The sequence below is a fragment of the Phycodurus eques genome, unplaced genomic scaffold (assembly GCF_024500275.1).
Source record: "Phycodurus eques isolate BA_2022a unplaced genomic scaffold, UOR_Pequ_1.1 contig_25, whole genome shotgun sequence".
Classification (NCBI taxonomy): domain Eukaryota; kingdom Metazoa; phylum Chordata; class Actinopteri; order Syngnathiformes; family Syngnathidae; genus Phycodurus; species Phycodurus eques.
Window position 1 is genome coordinate 549,841 of NW_026904022.1, and position 21,903 is coordinate 571,743.

General features: G+C 45.6%; 2 protein-coding genes across 4 annotated transcripts in view; one reads left to right on the forward strand and one right to left on the reverse strand.

Moving 5' to 3' along the window:
- LOC133398187 (gastrula zinc finger protein XlCGF57.1-like) overlaps positions 1-4,144 on the forward strand; it is a 41,900-nt gene extending 37,756 nt beyond the window's left edge. For both annotated transcript variants that reach the window (XM_061669775.1, XM_061669774.1), the window contains exon 3: positions 729-4,144. In XM_061669775.1, coding sequence (XP_061525759.1) covers positions 729-2,356 — 1,628 coding nt within the window. In that variant the 3' untranslated portion in view covers positions 2,357-4,144. The remainder of the gene's footprint in view (positions 1-728) is intronic.
- A 9,762-nt stretch (positions 4,145-13,906) lies between these two features.
- Positions 13,907-20,128, reverse strand: LOC133398200 (gastrula zinc finger protein XlCGF57.1-like). 2 transcript variants are annotated; one of them, XM_061669809.1, is made up of 2 exons: positions 19,577-20,128; positions 13,907-15,617 (listed from the first exon to the last, which is right to left on the reverse strand). In XM_061669809.1, exons 1-2 carry the CDS (start codon positions 19,674-19,676, stop codon positions 14,323-14,325), a joined length of 1,395 nt encoding a protein of 464 aa, XP_061525793.1. In that variant the 5' UTR covers positions 19,677-20,128; the 3' UTR covers positions 13,907-14,322. The 2 variants fall into 2 exon arrangements, with proteins under 2 accessions (XP_061525793.1, XP_061525795.1); XM_061669811.1 differs by lacking the exon at positions 19,577-20,128 and adding an exon at positions 16,106-16,560.
- Positions 20,129-21,903: the final 1,775 nt, after the last annotated feature.

Sequence of the window (21,903 nt, forward strand, 5' to 3'; positions counted from 1 at the left end):
AAGGGTCGCGGGAGTGCTGAGCCTATCCCAGCTATCATCGGGCAGGAGGCGGGGTACACCCTGAACTGGTTGCCAGCCAATCGCAGGGCACACACAAACAAACAAACAAACAATCGCACTCACAGTCACACCTCGGGACAATTTAGAGACGTTGATTAACCTAGCATGCATGTTTTTGGGATGTGGGAGGAAAGCGGAGTTCCCGGAGAAAACCCACGCAGGCACGGGGAGAACATGCAAACTCCACACAGGCGGGGCCGGGGATCGAACCCCGGTCCTCAGAACTGTGAGGCAGACTCTCTAACCAGTCTATATGTCTGAAATGATCCCAACAAAATTAACCCACCTTCTGAAGTTCATCTAGATTTAAATACCATGAAATAAAAGCGGGGAATTCTGAATTTTTGTCTCATATTCATCTTTTGATCTGACCTTTCCGTTCCAATACGTTTTGGGGGAGGGGACTGTATATATTTGCGATTTAACAGAATATTGGGAGTAGGCAAGCTTTTCCATGGGTAACCATGGATAGGATCAAATCCATGCCATTGTTGGTACTTTTTTTAAAGCAATTTATTAGATTCTTTTTCACATTTTGTTGATATTGTTGAGTTGCCTCTTTTTTATTTGCAATTACTATTAACTCATCTGGCTCTCCTGATAACCTTATCTTAATATCAATATACACAACATGATTGATTTCATCAAACCATGTGTTTGTCTTCCAGATATCAGTGAAGATCTTCATTCTGAGCGGCAGAATCGAGAGTCCCCTCACATTAAAGAGGAAGTGGAGGACGAAGAGGTCCCCCACATCAAAGAGGACCCACAGCCCCCTTACATGAAAAAAGAAGAGGATGAAGAGCACACCCACATCAAACAGGAAGAGGAGGAGAACGAGGATATAGCCAAGTTTCCATCGACTGGTGTCCCTTTGAAGAGTGACGATGAAAGTCAAAGTGAAGAGAACAGAGGGGCGGAGCCTCCGTGCCGCCGCTCAAGTCAAAACATGACAACCGAAGGTGATGGAGAAGACCACTGTGGAGGATCACAAGTAGACGGCCTCTTCGCTCCACTATCAGATAGTGACGACACGTCACACTCTTTTGACTGTGATGATGATGAACAGTCTGGAGTTGATATGACATTTCACACTGACAACAAACAATGGAAATGTTCTCAGTGTGGGAAAACATTTGCTTTTAAGAGCAATTTGAAACAGCACATGAGAATACACACTGGAGAAAAACCTTTTGCCTGCCCAGATTGTGGTCAAATATTTTCTCGGAAGGGAGACTTAAAAATACACACGAGAACCCACACCGGCGAGAAACCTTTTTCCTGCTTAGTTTGTGGTAAAAGATTCACACGGAAGAGACACTTAAAAACACACACAATAACCCACACTGGTGAAAAACCTTTTGCCTGCTTAGTTTGTGGTAAAAGATTCTCTGAAAAAGGAAATTTAAAAAAGCACACAAGAACACACACTGGAGATAAACCTTTTGCCTGTTCAGTTTGTAGCCAAAGATTCTCGCAGAAGGGGAACTTAAAAACTCACACAAAAACACACACTGGGGAGAAACCATTTGTCTGCTCAGTTTGCGGTAAAAGATTCTCCGAAAAGGGAAGCTTAAAAATACACACGAGAACGCACACTGGTGATAAACCTTTTGCCTGCTCAGTTTGTGGTCAAAGATTCTCTGTCAAGGGAAGCCTAAAAATACACACAAGAACACACACTGGAGAGAAACCTGTTGCCTGCTCAGTTTGTGGGAAAAGATTTGCTGAGAAGGGAAGCTTAAAAATACACACAAGAAGCCACACCGGGGATAAACCTTTTTCCTGCTCAGTTTGCGGTCAAAGATTCACTCAGAAGGTAAGCTTAACAATACACACAAGAACCCACACAGGTGATAAACCTTTTGCCTGCTCAGTTTGTAGTCAAAGATTCTCTGTAAAGGGAAGCTTAAAAAGACACACAGCGACACACACTGGGGAGAAACCTTTTTCCTGTTCAGTTTGTGCCCAAAGATTCAATCAGAAGGGAGACTTAAAAATACACACAAGAACACACACTGGTGATAAACCTTTTTCCTGCGACGTTTGTGGTCAAAGATTCACTCGGAAAGGACACTTGAAAAGACACACGAGAACGCACACTGGAGAGAAACCTTTTGCTTGCTCCGTTTGTGGTCAAAGATTCTCCGTAAAGGGAAGCTTAAAAAGACACACAAGAACACACACCGGAAAGAACCGTTTGCCTGTGCCGTTTGTGGACAAAGATTCTCTTCTCAGAATGGGGCTAAAACACACACGTGTTCTGGTGAGAATCGCGGTGATCAAGAAGCTTTAAAATTAGTTTCGGTAAGGGTATGTTTATTTGATTCACAGGTGTAGGGTGAGGCCGTTGCTTTTTATGCCCACACTGATCTTAAAAAAAAAACAACAACAAATCCTTCAAAGCATAAACACAAATTTCGACACTACAGATTGAAATTAAATTAGTCATGTAAAACAAAATAACAGCTTTGTACAAATGTGTCCCAGAAGTCAAATGAACACAAAAGGTACAATACTTATGCAGTTTCCCATGTTTCTACCTGCATCATCTCTTTTTTTCAGTCCTTAAGTTTGAAACGTAAGCGAACCACACATTTTCAGATCATTGTCGTCGGCATCCCACAAAGCCACACGTAAAATAGAGACCCATCTTTGTTTTATGCTGGTTCTTGTCTAAGAACAGCAGTTCCCTGTAGATCATCACAACTCTGTCTGATTTCAAACCACTTTGGAATAAAGGAAGTTTTGTATTTTCATCCACTTATACGACATCCTTCTAATATTTCCATAAGTATACCATAATCAAGAGTGTCAAATGCTTTTTTTTTTTTTTTTTTTCCCAGATCTATGAAAATGCCAACAGCAAATTCGGTATTCTATGTGCTACTCCCTCCATAAATTCCTTTACTGCCGTTGAGGTGGTCCTTTTTGCTCTGAAGACATTGATTTCCCCAAAGAAGTTTGTATCTCAATAAATGTCTGTCTGAATCGGTTTCCTCAAAAAAAATTCAAACTGGAGGTATAGATATTGCTCGATAGTTGGTAAACTTATGCTTGACTTTTATAGCTAGGAATTGCCGAGTTTTCTTTTTTTTTTTCAGGTGAAAAAAATACCAGTTTGAAAAGACATCACAGATTTATGAATGGTTGTACTATGTTATCGATAATAACTTTTATGTATACCATGTCAATATCTAAACAGTGTATTTTTTTTTTGAATTTTTAAGAGTTTCGCAATATCTAGTTTTTCTTTTTTTAAATCTATATTCCTGGGCTGAGGAATTTCTTTTGCTCGGTCACAACCAATGATCGAATTCAATTCATTAGCTATATCTCCATTTTTATCCTTTATGAAATATTCAGGGTAGTTTTCTTTTTTGGGAAACCATTTTTATATACTATTTTCATACTCTCCAGATTTCTTGTCTATTCGTCGTTTTGCTCTAGGAGTGTGGGATAGAATGTTCTTTCTTACTAGTTCATATAACATTGGGGGATTTTATGTTTTGTACTGCATTTGAACATATTTTGTCCTTTATCTTTTATGTGTAATGGTTTTCTTTTTGCATGCATCAGCTGTCATTTTTGTAATCCATGGCTTTTTAAAACACCGCTGTTTCCTGTGAACTTTTTTTTAACGGGCAATGTTTTTCATATAAGATTACTGTTGACGGGAATGCATTATGCCTCGATCAAATGACCGAATTTTAGCCCCTATATTGGCCTGATTAGCCATTGTGGGCGATTTCTATGGGTTGAAATAAGCATTTAACACGTTATCGTATTTCTCACAAAATATACTTTATACCAAGCTGCTATTGACCTGAAAATTTCACCAGATTTTGGGAACATCCCAAGTAATCTGTACATACAAAAAGAAAGAACAAAGAAGCTCAGAAATTAAGTTGTGTGTAAAATGTGAAATGACACAGGGAAAAAGTATAACACATGAAGAACGAGAGTTGCAAAAAGGCCTGGAAAGCCAAGACAACCCCTAAAATCTGTCAATAATCCTGCGGCCCCTGCTGGGTGGCCGGTTGACCGCCCTGGCTCCCTCGGCGTGGGACGTGTCCCGTCCGCCGGGCCGCTCTCACGTGGACCCCCGGGCCCGATCCCGCCCCTCCGTTGATCGGGTGGGGTCCTCAGCCGCGGCGGTGCGGCCACGGCAATGATCTTTGTGCATGTAAAACTGTATCGATTCACTTGCATGCAACCGCAGGCACACACCCCTTACTGCAACAAATAACTTATGAATATGCAAATCGCTTGTGTATCCCCTCACTTATACTCTCGTCCTGCACACTTTTATAATTGACATAATTAATGGCACCACACTTCAGTTGTACAGCCAAGTTCACGACCCTTGTCCTGCATGCTTCTTCTCCTGTCCTTGTCCTGTCCTTCCCTCACAGGGTGGAGCAGTACAGCCCCACGCGGCATTCATATTTAACGTTTCACTGTTGTAGATAATGTAATGATTTACTTCACTCATCCTGTTCACAATTAGTGCTTTGTCTTTTGTCTTTGTTTCTTTCTCCCTTCTAGAATCTTTGTTCTGTTCGACTGATCAAGTCTGATTCTCAATAAACCTCAATTATAATACCACAGCGGAAGCTTAAATGCTCCACCGTGACACAGTAAAACTGTTTTGGCATAAAAGGGATACAGATTTTCCATCCTGCTTGACCTAACAGCTGAACAGGAGAAAAAAAAAAAAAAAGACATCTCATGATGGGTAAGAGCAGAGAGCTGTCTCAAGACCATTGCAAACTATTTTTTGCAAAGCATATCAATGGCATTGGTTACAGGCACATATCGAAGAATCTCAATGTTCCAGTGAGCACGCTTGAGGCCATAATACGTAAGTGGAAAGCCAATCGTGCCACCATAAATTGGCCTCGATCCGCGAGGTTTCTGACAGAGGAGTGCAAAGAATATCAGAAGAGTTGTTCAAGAGCCAAGGACCACCTGTGGAGAGCTTCAAAAAGATCTGGAGTTCACAGGTACTGTTGTCGCAAGGAAAACTGTGAGTGGTGATGTCCGCCGCCCATGACCTGTATCCACGCAAGACCCAATTGCCGGAGGAAAAAAAAGCACGTCAAAGCTCATTTAAAGTTTGCTGAACAACATTTGGACAAGCCAGTTAAAGACTGGCAGAATATAGTCTGGTCGGATGAGAGCAAAGTTGAACTGTTTGGATGCCAATCATGCACACCACGTTTGGAGGAGAAATGGCACTGCACATCACCCTAAAAACACCACACCAACAGTGAAGTTGGGAGGTGGGAACATGATGGTGTGGGGCTGCTTTAAGCAAACGGTACTGGTAAACTTCACATTATTTGGCGAATGGGCAAATGTTCAGAGACATTCTTGACAAAAATCTGCTGCCATCTATGAGGATGATGAAAATGAAATGAGGGTGGACGAAACTCTCAATTGGTTTCAAGGGGGGGAATGAAGCTGCTAGAATGGCCCAGCCCATAACCTGACTTGAATCCAATCAAAAATCTAAGGAAAGAACTGAAACTCAAGGTCCATAAAAGAAGCCCACAGAACTTGAAGATTTGAAGACCGCTCATGTGGAGGAATGGGCCAAAATCACACCAGAGCAATGCATGTGACTCATTTCTCCATACAGGAGGCTTCTTGAAACTGTCCATCCATCCATCCATTTTCTGAGTCGCTTCTCCTCACCAATCCCAGCGGTCATCGGGCAGGAGGCGGGGGTTGCCAGCCAATCGCAGGGCACATACAAACAAACAACCATTCGCACTCACAGTCACACCGACGGGCAATTTAGTCTTCGATGAACCTAGCATGCATGTTTTGGGGATGTGGGAGGAAACCGGAGTGCGAGGTCGCAGTTCGATGATCGACTTTGTGGTCGTGTCATCGGACTTGCGGCCGCATGTCTTGGACACTCGGGTGAAGAGAGGGGCGGAGCTGTCAACTGATCACCACTTGGTGGTGAGTTGGCTCCGATGATGGGGGAAGATGCCGGTCCGACGTGGCAGGCCCAAACGTATTGGGAGGGTCTGCTGGGAACCTCTGGCGGAATCCCCTGTCAGAAGGAGTTTCAACTCCTACCTCCGACAGAACTTTGCTCATGTTCCGGGGGAGACATCGAGTCCGAGTGGACCATGTTCCGCGCCTCCATTGCTGAGGCGGCCGACCGGAGCTGTAACTTTAAGCTGGTCGGTGCCTGTCGTGGCGGCAATCCCCGAACCGTTGGTGGACACCAAGGGTGAGGAATGCCGTCAAGCTGAAGAAGGAGTCCTATCGGGCCTTTTTGGCATGTGGGACTCCTGAGCCAGCTGATGGGTACTGGCTGGCCAAGTGGAATGCCGCTTGAGTGGTCACTGAAGCAAAAACCCGGGCATGGAAGGAGTTCGGTGAGGCCATGGAGAAAGACTTCCGGACGGCTTTGAGGAAATTCTGGTCCACCATCCGGCGTCTCAGGAGATGAAAGCAGTGCACCACCAACACTGTGTATCGTGGGGTTGGGGCGCTACTGACCTCGACTCGGGACGTTGTGAGCCGGTGGGGAGAATACTTTGAAGACCTTCTCAACTCCACCGACACGCCTTCCCATGAGGAAGTGTGTGTTCTCTGAGGCGGGCTCTCCGATCTCTGGGTTAGAGGTCAACGAGGTGGTTAAAAAGCTCCTCGGTGGCAAGGCCCCCGGGCTGGATGAGATTCGCTCGGAGTTCCTAAAGGCTCTGGATGTTGTGGGGCTGTCCTGGTTGACACGCCTCTGCAACATCGCGTGGACATCGGGGACAGTGCCTCTGGATTGGCATACTGGGGTGGTGGTGCCCCTTTTCAGAATCAGAATCATCTTTATTTGCCAAGTATGTCCAAAACACACAAGGAATTTCTCTCCGGTAGTTGGAGCCGCTCAAGTACAACAGACAGTCGATTTACAGAACACTTTCGAGACAAACAATTGTGCAAAAAGAGGCAGAGTCCTCTAGCAGCGCTAGGACTTGGTGTAGCAGCGCCAAACCAGACTGTGATGGAAGAACACAGGACTGATTCGATGACCGCTATGTAGAACCGTCTCAGCAGCTCCGGTGGCAGGCCGTGCTTTCTCAGAAGCCGCAGGAAGTGCATCCTCTGCTGGGCCTTTTTGAGGACGGAGTTGATGTTGTTCGCCCACTTCAGGTCCTGAGAGATTCTAATTCCCAGGAATTTGAAGGTCTCGACGGTTGACACAAGGCAGCTGGACAACGTGAGGGGCAGCAGTGGCGAAGGATGCCTCCTGAAGTCCACGATCATCTCTACAGTCTCGAGCGTGTTCAGCTCCAGGTTGTGTCGGCCGCACCGCAGCTCCGGCCGCTCCGCTTCCTGTCGATATGCAGACTCGTCACCGTCCTTGATGACGCCGATGACAGTGGTGTCATCTGCAAACTTCAGGAGCTTGACAGTCGGGTTCGCTGAGGTGCAGTCGTTCGTGTAGAGAGAGAAGAGCAGCGGAGAGAGGACACAACCTTGGGGCGCCCCAGTGCTGATGCTGCGTGTGGATGAGGTGGCCTCCCCCAGCCTGACCTGCTGTGTCCTGCCCGTCAGGAGGCTGTAAATCCACTGGCAGATGGCAGGTGAGACGTTGAGCTGGAGAAGCTTGGATGAAAGGAGTTCAGGGATGACGGTATTGAACGCTGAGCTGAAGTCCATGAACAGGATTCTCGCGTCGGTCCCTGCACTGTCGAGGTGTTCGAGGATGAAGTGCAGTCCCATGTTGACCGCATCATCCGCAGACCTGTTCGCTTGGTAGGCAAACTGCAGGGGGTCCAGCAGGGGACCTGTGACACTCTTGAGGTGGTCCAGCACGAGACGTTCAAAGGACTTCATGACCACAGATGTCAAAGCGACAGGCCTGTAGTCATTCAGACCCGAGATTGCAGGTTTCTTGGGGACTGGAATGATGGTGGAGCGTTTGAAACAGGATGGAACTTCGCACATTTCCAAAGATCTGTTGAAGATCTGAGTGAAGACTGGAGCGAGCTGGTCTGCGCAGACTTTGAGGCAGGATGGGGACACATGGTCCGGGCCTGCCGCTTTGTTAATCTTCTGTTGTTTGAAGATGCGTCTCACATCCTGTTCATGGATGGTTAACGCAGAAGTCAGAGGTGTGGTTGTGGTCGCGGGTGCGGCCGGGTGGGTGTGGTGGTCTAGCTTGATTATACAGGGCCCTGTCCCCGCTCTGATATGCGTCCTCCTTAGCTTGGCGAAGCTGCTTAAGTTTGGCAGTGAACCACGGCTTGTTGTTGTTGAATGTGCGAAATGATTTTGTTGGTACACAAACCTCTTCACAGAAACTGATATAGGATGTGAGAGTGTCCGAATATTCATCCAGACTGCCAGCTGAATTTTCAAAGACACTCCAGTCTGTGCAGTCTAAACAGCTTTGAAGTTCCATCTTGGCTTCATTGGTCCACTTTTTGACTGTTTTCACTGTAGGCTTCGCACATTTAAGTTCTTGCCTGTACGTCGGTATTAAGTGAATGAAGCAGTGATCAGACGAGCCCAGGCCCGCACGAGGTATAGCACGGTATGCGTTTTTTTTTCGTTGTGTGGCAGTGGTCTAAATGTTATTTTCCCTGGTCGGACAGTCGATGTGCTGCTTGTATTTAGGGAGTTTGTGGTTGAGTTTCGCTTTGTTAAAGTCCCCGAGAATAATGAGGGGTGAGTCCAGGTGTTTTTTTTTTCAATTTCGTTGACTTGTTTGGCGAACGTTAGCAATGCGGCATTCGTGTTAGCTTGAGGCGGGATGTAGGCTGCAGCCAGGACGAATGATGCGAACTCAGGTGGCGAGTAGAATGGCTTACAGTTCAAAAACAGCGACTCCAAATGCGGGCTGCAGTGTGTGCTGAGCACCGTGACGTCCGTACACCATTTTTCGTTGATATGGAGGCATATCCCGCCGCCCTTCGTTTTCCCCGATGATTCCATGTCGCGGTCCGCTCGATGAATGTTGAAGCCGGGAAGCATGACGGCGCCATCGGGTACAGCGTTACAAAGCCAGGTCTCCGTGATGCACATGGCCGCGGCACGTCCGAAGTCTTTGCTGGTCTTTAACAGAAGATGAAGCTCGTCCATTTTGTTGGGTAGGGAGCGTACATTCGTGAGGTGGATCGACGGGAACGCCAATCTGTGTCCTCTCTTGCGGAGTTTCACCTGAATGCCGGCTAGGGTTTCCGTCTCCATGCGCCGAAAACTGCGGACGCCGCTCCAGTGAGTAACTTGGGGGGAAAAAACTGAGCGGATATTTGAAAGTTGGTGACAGAAAGTCCGGAGTAGCCTCCTTGATGGTTAGCAGGTCTCCCCTTGTGTAAGTGAGTCGTGTAAGGTCTCCAAAGACGGACGAAAAACACAAAAACAAAGACAATACTCGAGAGCGCGTTACCGAGGCGACCACACTGGTCGGCGCCATCTTGCTATAACTTCACAAAGGATGCTTTCCCAGTAAATTCTCTCTTTTAAGAAGGGGGACCGGAGGGTGTGTTCCAACTACAGGGGGATCACACTCCTCAGCCTCCCTGGTAAGGTCTATTCAGGGATGCTGGAGAGGAGGGTCCGTCGGGAAGTCGAATCTCAGATTCAGGAGGAGCAGTGTGGTTTTTGTCCAATGCAGCCCTATGGGGGGCACAAGTCAGTGCAAACTGTAGGCCGGTCCCAAGCCCGGATAAATGCAGAGGGTTGCGTCAGGAAGGGCATCCAGCTTAAAACCTTGCCAAACAAATATGAGCGTTCATCCAAAGAATTCCATACCGGATCGGTCATGGCCCGGGTTAACAACGTCCGCTACCGGCGCCGTCAACCTGCTGGGCGCCGTTGGAAATTCAGCTACTGTGGGTCGAAGTCAAAGAAGAAGAAGAAGAAGAGGTGGAAAGCGGGTTCTTCGGCAGAAAGAGAAGAGGAAAGCACAGAGCCTAGAACTGAATGTTGGGACTATGACAGGAAAATCTCGGGAGTTGGTTGAGATGATGATTAGGAGAAAGGTTGTTATATTGTGTGTCCAGGAGAGAAGGTAGAAAGGCAGTAAGGCTAGAAGTTTAGGGTCAGGGTTTAAATTATTTGACCATGGTGTAGATGGGAAGAGAAATGGAGTCGGCGTTATTTTCAAAGAAGAGTTGGCTAAGAATATCTTGGAGGTGAAAAGAGTATCAGATCGAGTGATGAGGCTGAAATTTTAAATTGAGGGTGTTATGTGTAATGTGATTAGTGGCTGTGCCCCACAGGTAGGATGTGACCTCGAGGTGAAAGAGAAATTCTGGAAGGAGCTAGACGAAGTAGTTCTGAGCATCCCAGACAGAGAGAGAGTCGTGATTGGTTCGCTGCACCTCAGCAAACCCGACTGAAGTTTGCAGATGACACCACTGTCATCGGCGTCATCGAGGACGGTGACGAGTCTGCATATCGACAGGAAGCGGAGCGGCCGGAGCTGCGGTGCGGCCGACGCGACCTGGAGCTGAACACGCTCAAGACGGTAGAGATGATCGTGGACTTCAGGAGGCATCCTTCGCCACAGCTGCCCCTCACGTTGTCCAGCTGCCTTGTGTCAACCGTCGAGACCTTCGAGTTCCTGGGAATTACAATCTCTCAGGACCTGAAGCGGGCGACCGACATCAACTCCGTCCTCAAAAAGGCCCAGCGGAGGATGTACTTCCTGCGGCTTCTGAGAAAGCACGGCCTGCCACCGGAGCTGCTGAGGCAGTTCTACACAGCGGTCATCGAATCAGTTCTGTGTTTTTCCATCACAGTCTGGTTTGGTGCTGCTACAAAAAAGGACAAACTCCGACTGCAAAGGACAATCAAAACTGCTGAAAGGATTGTCGGTACCCCCCTACCCACCATTGAGGACTTGCACGCTGCCAGAACTGAGACAAGAGCGTGCAAAATCCTCTCGGACCGTCTGCACCCCGGTCACCAGCTCTTCCGGCTCCTTCCCTCAGGTAGGCGCTACCGATCAACGCAAACTAGAACTAGTAGACATTCCAACAGCTTCTTCCCTCTTGCGATCAACTTCTTAAACACCTAACCTATAATTCCATTACAACAAGCTGGAAAGTTTTTGACTTGAGTTCATTGTCACATTTCTGTGGGGCCAATTATGGATTACTCGTGCACTCACTGTAGTTGTCTCGCCATGCTGCACTATTTGCATATACTGGCCACTCATGCCAGAGTAGCACCTGCTCCATTTGCACACTGATTGAGGAGTATCTGTAACATTTGCACAACCAACATTGTCCCAGATGATCGCACGACTCGTCACTTTAAACCGCATCCACTCCTTGAAATCTCACCGCCCTTTGCACAATGGTCATTGCACCGGACTATTGCAATATTAGTCATTCAAACTGCTCTAAGTGCTAGAGGACTCTGCATCGTTTTGCACAATTGTTTTTTGTCAATGTCTTTATGAAGATTAGGAAGACAAAGGCAGAGCAGAGAACCATGTGGTGGAAGCTGAGAAAGCAAGAGTGTTGTGCGGCTTTTCGGGACGAGGTGAGACGGGCTCTCGGTGGACGGGAGGAGCTTCCAGAAGCCTGGACCACTGCATCCAAGGTGATCAGAGAAGCAGGCAGGAGAGTACTTGGTGGATCTTCTGGCAGGAAAGGAGAGAAGGAGACTTGGTGGTGGAACCTCACAGTACAGGAAATTCTACAAGGAAAAGGTTAGCTAAGAAGAAGTGGGACACTGAGAGGACCGAGGAGAGACCAAAGGAATACATTGAGATGCGACACAGGGCAAAGGTAGAGGTGGCAAAGGCCAAACAAGAGGCATAGGATGACATGTATGGCAGGTTGGACACTAAAGAAGGAGAAAAGGATCTATACAGGCTGGCCAGACAGAGGGATAGAGATGGGAAGGATGTGCAGCAGGTTAGGGTGATTAAGGATAGAGATGGAAATGTGTTGACTGGTGCCAGCAGTGTGCTTGCTAGATGGAAAGAATACTTCGAGGAGTTGATGAAGGAGGAAAATGAGAGAGAAGGGAGAGTAGAAGAGGTAAGTGTGGTGGACCAGGAAGTGGCAATGATTAGTAAGGGGGAAGTTAGAAAGGCATTAAAGAGGATGAAAAATGGAAAGGCAGTTGGTCCTGATGACATTCCGGTGGAGGTATGGAAGCATCTCGGAGAGGTGGTTGTGGAGTTTTTGACCAGCTTGTTCAATAGAATTCTAGCGGGTGAGAAGATGCCTGAGGAATGGAGGAAAAGCGTACTGGTGCCCATTTTTAAGAACAAAGGTGATGTGCAGAGCTGTGGCAACTATCGAGGAATAAAGTGGATGAGCCACACAATGAAGTTACGGGAAAGAGTCGTGGAGGCTAGACTCAGGACAGAAGTGGTCAGGACGTGAAGAAGTCAGGTGTGTTATGTGACAGAAGAGTCTCTGCGAGGATGAAGGGCAACGTTTATAAGACAGTGGTGAGGCCAGCCATGATGGACGGATTAGAGACAGTGGCACTGAAGAGACAACAGGAAGCAGATTGGATCAAATTAGAAACGAGCTCATCAGAGGGACAGCCGAGGTTCGAAGTTTTGGAAACGTCCAGAGGAGAAATAGTAAGTATATTGGTATATCAATTTGAAAATGCATTTGTTATGCTTGTAAATCAACTGTTATTTTGCAATCAAAATACCCTTTTTGTGTTATGTTGTTATCCAGTAGGAAAGCATTGTTTAGATATTTGAGCTATCATAAAAGCAACAACAACCAGTTCAGGGTGTACCCCGCCTCCTGCCCGATGACAGCTGCGATAGGCTCCAGCAAGCCCGCGACCCGCGTGAGGAGAAGCGGCTCAGATGATGGATGGATGGACAGTTCACAAAAATAGGGATGATGTAGCTTGTCAAAATACATTGGTCTCATCTTGGTAATACTTTCTACAGAGATAACATGCTGGAAAAGGTAAAAGCAGACGAAATTCTGACTAACAAGGAAATAAAAGGTAATATGTAATACATGAGGTGGCACGGTGCACACTGGTTAGCACATCTGCCTCACTGTTCTGAGGACCTGGGTTCAAATCCCAGCCCCGCCTATATGGATTTGCATGTTCTCCCCGTGCCTGCGTGGGTTTTCTCCGTGTACTCCGGTTGCCTCCCACATCCCCGAAACATGCAGGGTAGGTTCATTGAAGACTCTAAATTGCCCGTAGGTGTGAATGCGAGTGCGAATGGTTGGTTGTTTCTATGTGCCCTGCGAGGATAAGCGACACAGAAAATGGATGGATTGATTATTATTGTTATATTAAAACAATTATTTATACAATAATAACAACAATAATAAATAATCGCGCTTTTCTCGGCACTCAAAGACGGTTTACAATTGCACGCACTATTCTTTCACTCCACATTCACACCCTGGTGGTGGTAAGCTACTTGTGTAGCCACCGCTGCCCTGGGGCAGTCTGGCGGAAGCGTGGCTGCCATTCTGCGTCTACAGCCCCTCCGACCACCATCTCACATTATATTCATCTCAGTATCATATTAAACTGGACAAACGTCTCAATAACAGTTTTATTTTACTTGGTAAGATAAATGTTTATACTAAATAATATTTTATGTGTTTTTAGGATCTTATTGTTATGATTGTATGTACAGTATGTATTCATGGCAACATTATTTCCAAACAAACACCAATTTAATAAATAAAACAAGGTATTAAAGTTCATTTCAAGTCTATTGGCGTCATTAATGGCCTGCTATGGCAAGTACAAAGTAAGAATATTCTATTTGGTGTGAATTATTTATTGTCTTTGTTGACTATGCTCGTCTTGTTTCATTGTCACTGTAACAATCTTCATCAACGACACTTTTCTCTCAAATGTATTTATTTCACATATTCCCAATGACACTGAAACTATGAATACAGATACAGGCACAAAGTACATGATCATTTTGGACGGAGGTTACCATTAATTGAAGACACTAAATTGTCCGTAGGTGTGAATGTGAGCGCGAATGGTTGTTTCTATGTGCCCTGCGATTGGCTGGCCACCAGTTCAGGGTGTACCCCGCCTCCTGCCCGATGATAGCTGGGATGCGCTCCAGCACGCCCGTGACCCTAGTGAGGAGAAGCGGTGTGGGAAATGAATGAATGAATGAATGAATGAAGTCTTTGTTTTTTTGTAAAGCTCATCAGATGCATAGTAAACCATGGATGGCCTCAATCTGCGCCTTTTCGATCGGCTTCACCCTGTTGCTTTTCTGAAATTAATCTGTGAATGAAAGCTAATCGAATAAACCTAACTTAACCTAACATTTCCAATTCTAGCTTCTTGATCAGCGTGATTCTCACCAGCACACTTGTGGGTCTTAGCCCCAGTCTTACGAGAGAATTTTTGCCCACAAACGGTGCAAGGAAAAGGTTTCTCGCCAGTGTGGGTTCTTGTGTGTGTTTTTAAGTTTCCCTTTACAGAGAATCTTTGCCCGCAAACTGAGCAGGAAAATGGTTTCTCACCAGTATGGGTTCTTGTATGTGTTTTTAAGGTTCCCTTTACAGAGAATCTTTGACCACATACTGAGCAGGAAAACGGTTTCTCACCAGTGTGGGTTCGAGTGTGTCTTTTTAAGTGTTCCTCTTCATTGAATCCTTTACCACAAACTAAGCAGGCAAAAGGTTTCTCACCAGTGTGAGTTCGTGCGTGTGTTTTTAAGGTTCCCTTTCCTGAGAATTTTTGACCGCAAACTGAGCAGGTAAAAGGTTTCTCACCAGTGTGGGTTCTTGTGTGTGTTTTTAAGGTTCCCTTCTGTGTGAACTTTTGACCACAAATTGAGCAGTCAAAAGGTTTCTCACCAGTGTGGGTTCTTGTGTGTGTTTTTAAGGTTCCCTTCTGTGTGAACATTTGACCACAAACTGAGCAGGCAAAAGGTTTCTCACCAGTATGGATTCTTGTGTGTGTTTTTAAGTCACCCTTCTGTGTGAACCTTTGACCACAAAATGAGCAGGCAAAAGGTTTCTCACCAGTGTGTGTTCTTGTGTGCTTTTTTAAGTCACCCTTCTTAGTGAATCTTTTACTGCAAACTGAGCAAGCAATGGGTTTTTCTCCAGTGTGCATTTTCATGTGTTGTTTCAAATTCCTCTTATAAGCCAAAGTTTTCCCACACTGCGAACATTTCCATCGTTTGTTGTTAGTGTGACATGCCATATCACTTTCAGGCTGTTCATCATCACCATTGTGAGGAGAGTATGACATCATGTCGTCACTATCTGATAGTGGGGCTAAGAGACCATCAGCTTGTGATCCTCCATCACCTTCTCTTGTCATGTGTTGACTTGAGCTGCTGTTTGGAGGCTCCGCCACTCTGTTCTCCTCACTTTGACGTTCATCTTCGTGCTTCAAAGGAAAACCAGTCGATGGAAAACTGGTGATGTCCTCCTCCTCCTCTTCCTGTTTGATGAGGGGGCACTTTGGCTCCTCCTCTTTTATCATTGAAGTAAGCTCCAATTCCACTTGGAGGACCTGTTTGTCCTCCACTTCCTCTTTAAGGTGAGGGAGCTTTGGCTCCTGCCACGCAGGACAAAGATCTTCACGGATGTCTGCCAAACACAAGACAAACACACATGGTTTGGTCAAGTAAGTTCTCGTATTGTGTGAGTTGGTAAAATTACTTATTTTACTGATAAGCCTTTCCTTTAAAATGTATTCTTTTATAGTTGCGTAACTAGTGTAAATTCTCTGAGATTTCTAGCCTTGCTAAAAACAGCAAGTTTGTCTTATCCAAGGACATTCCCAAGCGGACTCCCATCCGAAGACCATTACAATAGTCAAGCCTACTTGAGATAAAAACATGGATGAGCTTCTCCTGGTCTGCTTGGTACATTCAAGCCTTCGCTCTGGATATGTTCTTCAGCTGGTAAAAGGCTCTTTTAGTGTTTGATTTGATACAGCTGTTGAAATTCAGGTCAGGATTCCATTTTACATTGTTACCCTTAAAAATGTAGAACATTTATTTCGAATGACGTGAACAGACTAGTTCAGGTAAGAGCGTTTTTTTCCCGTAAAGCCAGGCCGGATGACCTCTTACCAAAAGGGGTCCACACCGGTAATGCTGATGATGTCCACCAGTCTCTCTCTCTCGCTCTCTTTCTCTCTCTCTGTATTCATGTATATGTTCGCAGATGGCAGTCAGGTGATATGTGATTTAATTTTGGCCCTCAAACACGTATAGAAACAACAACTTAAGAGTCCCTGGGACACCGCTACTACTACTACTACTACTACTACTATGACAGAAAATGTGAGATTTTATTTCAAGTCTGTAACACCTAGCACTAGCAACTTGGTTTATTCCATTTGCATTATTTCGTGTAACGTTCTCACTGAAAACACAAAATGTGTCCAGCAGGCTCAAATTAAAAAACACAACAGCAAATAACTCAACACAACGAAGTAGGATCATTTATTTTGAGAGCATCTGGCCCAAAGGATTGACACGCCAGCCGTCTGCTGCTTGCTGTGCGGCCTCCATCTTTTTATGCGTGCGTCTGTGCGCTGTCGCATAAACTTTCACGCTGGCCCTGTTTCATCGCCATTCTAGCAGCTTTTTTCTCTTTTTTCTTTGAAACCATCATTAAAATAAAGTGGAATAATTGCAATAGTAATGATTTATCCATTTTCTGTTGAGGATTATGATTGTAAACAGGCAAACGGCGAAGGGCGGGCGATATTCCGCCACCGCCTGAACAAACCAAGGTTGCGGACTTGGTCCGTGGTCTATAAAGAGAGTGACTCCAGGTATTCAGGTAGTCATTCGAACTGCTCTAAGTGCTAGAGGACTCTGCATCTTTTTGCACAATTGTCCAAAATTTTTAAAATAAAATAAATAATTACCAGATGACCAGCAATTTCTTTTATTGCTCAGTGATTGTTTTTTGTTTTTGTCAATGTCTTCCTGTCTCCAAAGTGTTCTCTGTCAATTGACCGTCTGTTGTCGTACAAGAGCGGCTCCAACGACCGGAGACAAATTCCTCGTGTGTTTTTTGGACATACTGGGCAAATAAAGATGATTCTGATTCTGATTTACTAACAGCAATCTTTTCTTGACTGCCAACAACAAAGATCTCAGTTTTGCTACGGTTTAATGGAAGAAAACTTTGGCTCGTCTGTTTTAGACAGCGACACCTCAATTGAACTGTCGTCATCTGGAGACGTTGCTAGATTATCCATAACTGTGTGTCATCTGCATCACTATGATAGTCACTATTGAGGTTCTGAAGAATTTGACCCAAGGGTAGCATATACAGGCTGAACAGAACGTGTCCAAGAACTGACCTTTGAGGGACCCATATGTCATTGCAATTTGATGAGATTGAACAATTCCGATGATTCTAAAATAACTCCTTTCCTCCAGGTACACCTGAACCATTTAAGGACTGTTCCATTTAGTCCTATCAACGTTTCAAACTTGTTCAGCAGTATGTTATGATCAACTGTCCAAAGTTGCACTGAGATCCAACAAGACCAGAACGGACACCTTCACTGAATCGGCGTTCAACCTTATTTCATTTAGCACTTTGATAAGAACCTATCCTGCGCTAGGATGAGTTCGGAAACCTGATTGAAAGTTGTCAATAAGTCCATTTGAGTTCAAGTAATCGCCGAGTTGTTTAAAAAACACTTTCTCAACAATGTTGGCTATGTAGGGGAGCTTTGAGATGCTTTTATCATTTGTATGGACGCATCCAGCGGTCTCCTTTTTTCGAAGAGGCTTCACAGCGGCCACTTTAAGGGCTTCCGGAATCTCGCCTGACTGAAGTGAGCAATTGATTATTTGCTGCAAATCAGCCTGTACTGATTTTACAATAGTTTGAGATACGGTATTAAATCAAGATGAGGATTAGATCAAATAAGATTAAGAAATTGAGGATTTCAGATGCTGAACCGTGTTCTGTACAGTTTTTGGGTCCACTGTATCAAACACTGACACGGTAAGAGAGCGTTTCCTGGGTGGGTTGAGATGGAGCATCTGTAATTCAAAGAACACACAAAAAGGATCAGAAATGACCACGTCCTTAATGTCTACTGATAGAATTTCAACCTCCTTAGAGATGACCACGTAGACACGGTCATCACCTCGAGTGTGGGTTGGACTCTATAGATGCCGAGAGAGGTCAAAAGTGGCCAGTATAGCAGAGAGTTAAGAGAATAATAATTAGATGGAATTAGTTTTCCATGTTACTGTCCACATGAATGTTAAAAAGGCACCAGTCAGTACAGATTGTGAACGTTCCATTGCATCTCGGAGGGCTATAAAGTATGAAAACAAGAACCTTTGGATCAGCGTTTACTGAGGGGGAAAACAAGAGCTCAAATCAGCCAGTATAATTTATTTACACTGAAATCATTTAAAAGTAGCAGCAATTCCCCCCCCCCCCCCCCCCCCCAATTCGACACTTTTGCTGGTGTTGCCTCATTTAGAAGGGTATTACAGCCGCTTTCTGTTCATCACGTTTCATTCAGTAGTCAAAAGTCTCCATCGTAGGTCGTAACGATGTCAACAGCATTGACTCGTTACCCAGTAAGTAACCTGGTCTCGCAGTGATAACCGGAAGCAACGGTTTGTTCGGTTCACATTCTATACTGGCTTATCTTGTCCGTCTATTCCCTTTAACCAACTCTGTCAACTCGAATCCGAATCATCATTATTTGCCCAGTATGTCAAAAACACACAAGGAATTTGTCTCCGGTAGTTGGCGTTACAACTCTTCGTGGGTGGACGAGAGGCCCTTTGCATCTCAGTGGATGTCGGTTTCATGCGAGGTGGGACGGCGGGATGTATTCCAACAGTGCTCTTCATCGTGTCCGTGACATCCAATAGAGCATTTGGACTGGGTGTTGCATTTGGCCTTCCTCCAACGGAGGGTGGAGAGGTGTTGCGGACTCCGAGTTTTCCTATTGCGACTTTGAATGCCGCACATTGGCAGCTCGTAATTTGTCACCTCCTTTGTTTGGAGGACAGGGACCATCTGCCGCGAAAGATGTCTGTTCAAAGTGTCAATGAAGCGCACGGGTAGAGCATCACACACTTGTTTAAGCCACCTATTTAGCCGCATAAGCACGCTGACGTGGCCATCTCTTCTCTTCGACTTGGAGGACTTTGAACGCCACTTGGCAAATCCACGCTCTCTACCCCGGAAAGAGACGAAGACCGGAAGGCGCCGGATGCGAAAAGCGCATTCTGCATCATATGTATCGATTTAACGGCTGTCTATCTGCTATGTCGTCACTTCGAAATGGCAGATGTGGTTTGTAAAGGGGTTCGAGAGTTATCGAGAAGAGCTCTGACCTTTATAACGTTTTATGGTCCGGCTATATCACAGATTTTCCGACTGATGGCCTACTTCGATTGGCATGAACGAATGTTCAGCAAACTCGCCTCACTTCCCCAGCAAATGGAGTAAAACGGTGACACTTCAGTAACGCGGCATTGGACCAGCACCCTTCCGATATGCTTCCGATGACCAAAGGGCTGCATGAGGCGAACAAGTGAACCAACCTGCTGTGTTTAACACATCTCGAGGCGGCATCTTGCAAACAGCGTCCGGCAGTTGACTTTGGGGCTCCTCCTCGTACTCTGCTGTCCTTCTCGCAAACATTTTCACACGACAACACTTCTATGTTCACGCTTGAGCTCTGCTTAAGCGACGTGTTGATCCCCAACGCGTCTCTTTGCTAGCAAGCTAAGCTAGGCTAGGCTAGGCTAGGCTAGGCCGAGAAGCTTCAACGTGCACCGAGACGACTCCAACCGGACACGACGATTGCACGGATGATGTTTGGGTCCCCTAAAGTCATGATGGACCTCCTGTGCGAGACTTGAGCACATTCGCTACAAATACACGAAGGTTTGGTGAACCGTCTGGTTTGTCCGTCGGGCTCCTCGGGCCTCGTCGGATTCTCCTTTTTGCTCTGGAACTTTCCTATCCGAGCGTCGTGGCCTTAAAGCGCTTGTAGAATAGCTCGTTCGATTTCGAAAACAATCAAATGTTTCAATGCAACCTTGAAGCCTCTTTTAGCAAACGTTTCTACTGACCAACTAAACAAAAGGGAGGAGTCATATTACCCATAATCCTTCACGGCAGAAAAGATTTAAAGCAACAGGCCATGGAGACGACGGCAGCGAAAACCTGCGATGAGTCCTCAAGATACCGTGAAGCGACATGTCACTTATGATGTTCATATTAGACAAGATTAAGATATGCTCATGAGGACATACGTACAGCAGCTCTGCACTTTGAGTACCTGTACAAGCAAGTACAAGGACATAGAAAGTTCGACCTTTATTAGGAGACTTTTGCCTAACACAAAATGGGAAGGATCCATGCAATTGGTGTCTGTCTTTTATGTTGTGCCCTTTGTAATTTGTCGTCGTTTCATATGCTGACGACACATGCAGTAAAAAAAAAAAAAAAAAAAAGAAGAAGAAGAAGTGGGACAACCTCCAAAATAAATACAGCGCGTTGGACGATGATCAGCATCTTCATCTCCAACCCCAATTGCAATGAAGTTGAGACGTGGTGTTGAACATCAATGCAAACAGAATACAATGATTTGCAAATCATGTTCAACCTATATTTCATTGAATACACTACAAAGACAAGATGTTTCATGTTCAAACTGATAAACTTGATTGTTTTTAGCAAATCATCATGAACTTAGAATTTGATGGCTGCAACACGTTCTAAAAAAGCTGGGACGGGCTCATGTTTACCACTGGGTTACATCACCTTTTCTTTTCACAACATTCAATAAACGTTTGGGAACTGAGGACACCAATTGTCGGTGGAATTCTTTCCCATTCTTGCTCGATATACAGCTTCAGCTATTCAAACAGTCCGGGGTCTCCGTTGCCGTATTTTACGCTTCCTAATGCGCCACGCATTTTCAATGGGAGACAGGTCTGGACTGCAGGCGGGCCAGTCTAGAACCCGCACTCTTTTACGACGAAGCCACGCTGTTGTAACACGTGCAGAATGTGCTTTGGCATTGTCTTGCTGAAATAAGTCCATGAAAGAGACGTTGCTTGGATGGCAGCATATATTTCTCCAAAACCTGTATGTACCTTTCAGCATAAATGGTGCCTTCACAGACGTGTAAGTGACCCATGCCATTGGCACTAACACAGCCCCATACCATCACAGATGCTGGCTTTTGAACTTTGCGTCCATAACGGCCCGGATGGTTCTTTTCCTCTTTGGCCCGGAGGACACGACGTCCACAGTTTCCACAAACAATTTCAAATGTGGACTCGTCGGACCACAGAACCCTTTTCCACTTTGCGTCAGTCCATCCTAGATGAGCTCGGGCCCAGAGAAGCCGGCGGCGTTTCTGGGTGTTGTTGATAAATGGCTTTTGCTTTGCATAGTAGAGTTTCAAGTTGCACTTACGGATGGAGCGCCGAACTGCATTGAGTGACATTGGTTTTCTGAAGTGTTCCTGAGCCCATGTGGTGATATCCTTTACACTTTGATGTCGGTTTTTGAGGCAGCACCGCCTGAGGGATCGAAGGTCACGGGCATTCATTGTTGGTTTTCGGCCTTGCCGCTTCCATGCAGTGATTTCTCCAGATTCTCTGAACCTTTCGATGATGATATGGACCGCAGATGATGAAATCCCTCAATTCCTTGCAATTGTACGTTGAGGAACATTGTCCTTCAACTGTTGGACTATTTTCTCACGCACTTGTTCACAAAGAGGTGAACCAGTATCAGTTTGAACATGAAACATCTTGTCTTTGTAGTGTATTCAATGAAATATAGGTTGAACATGATTTGCAAATGATTGTATTCTGTTTTTATTGATGTTGAACACCACGTCCCAACTTCA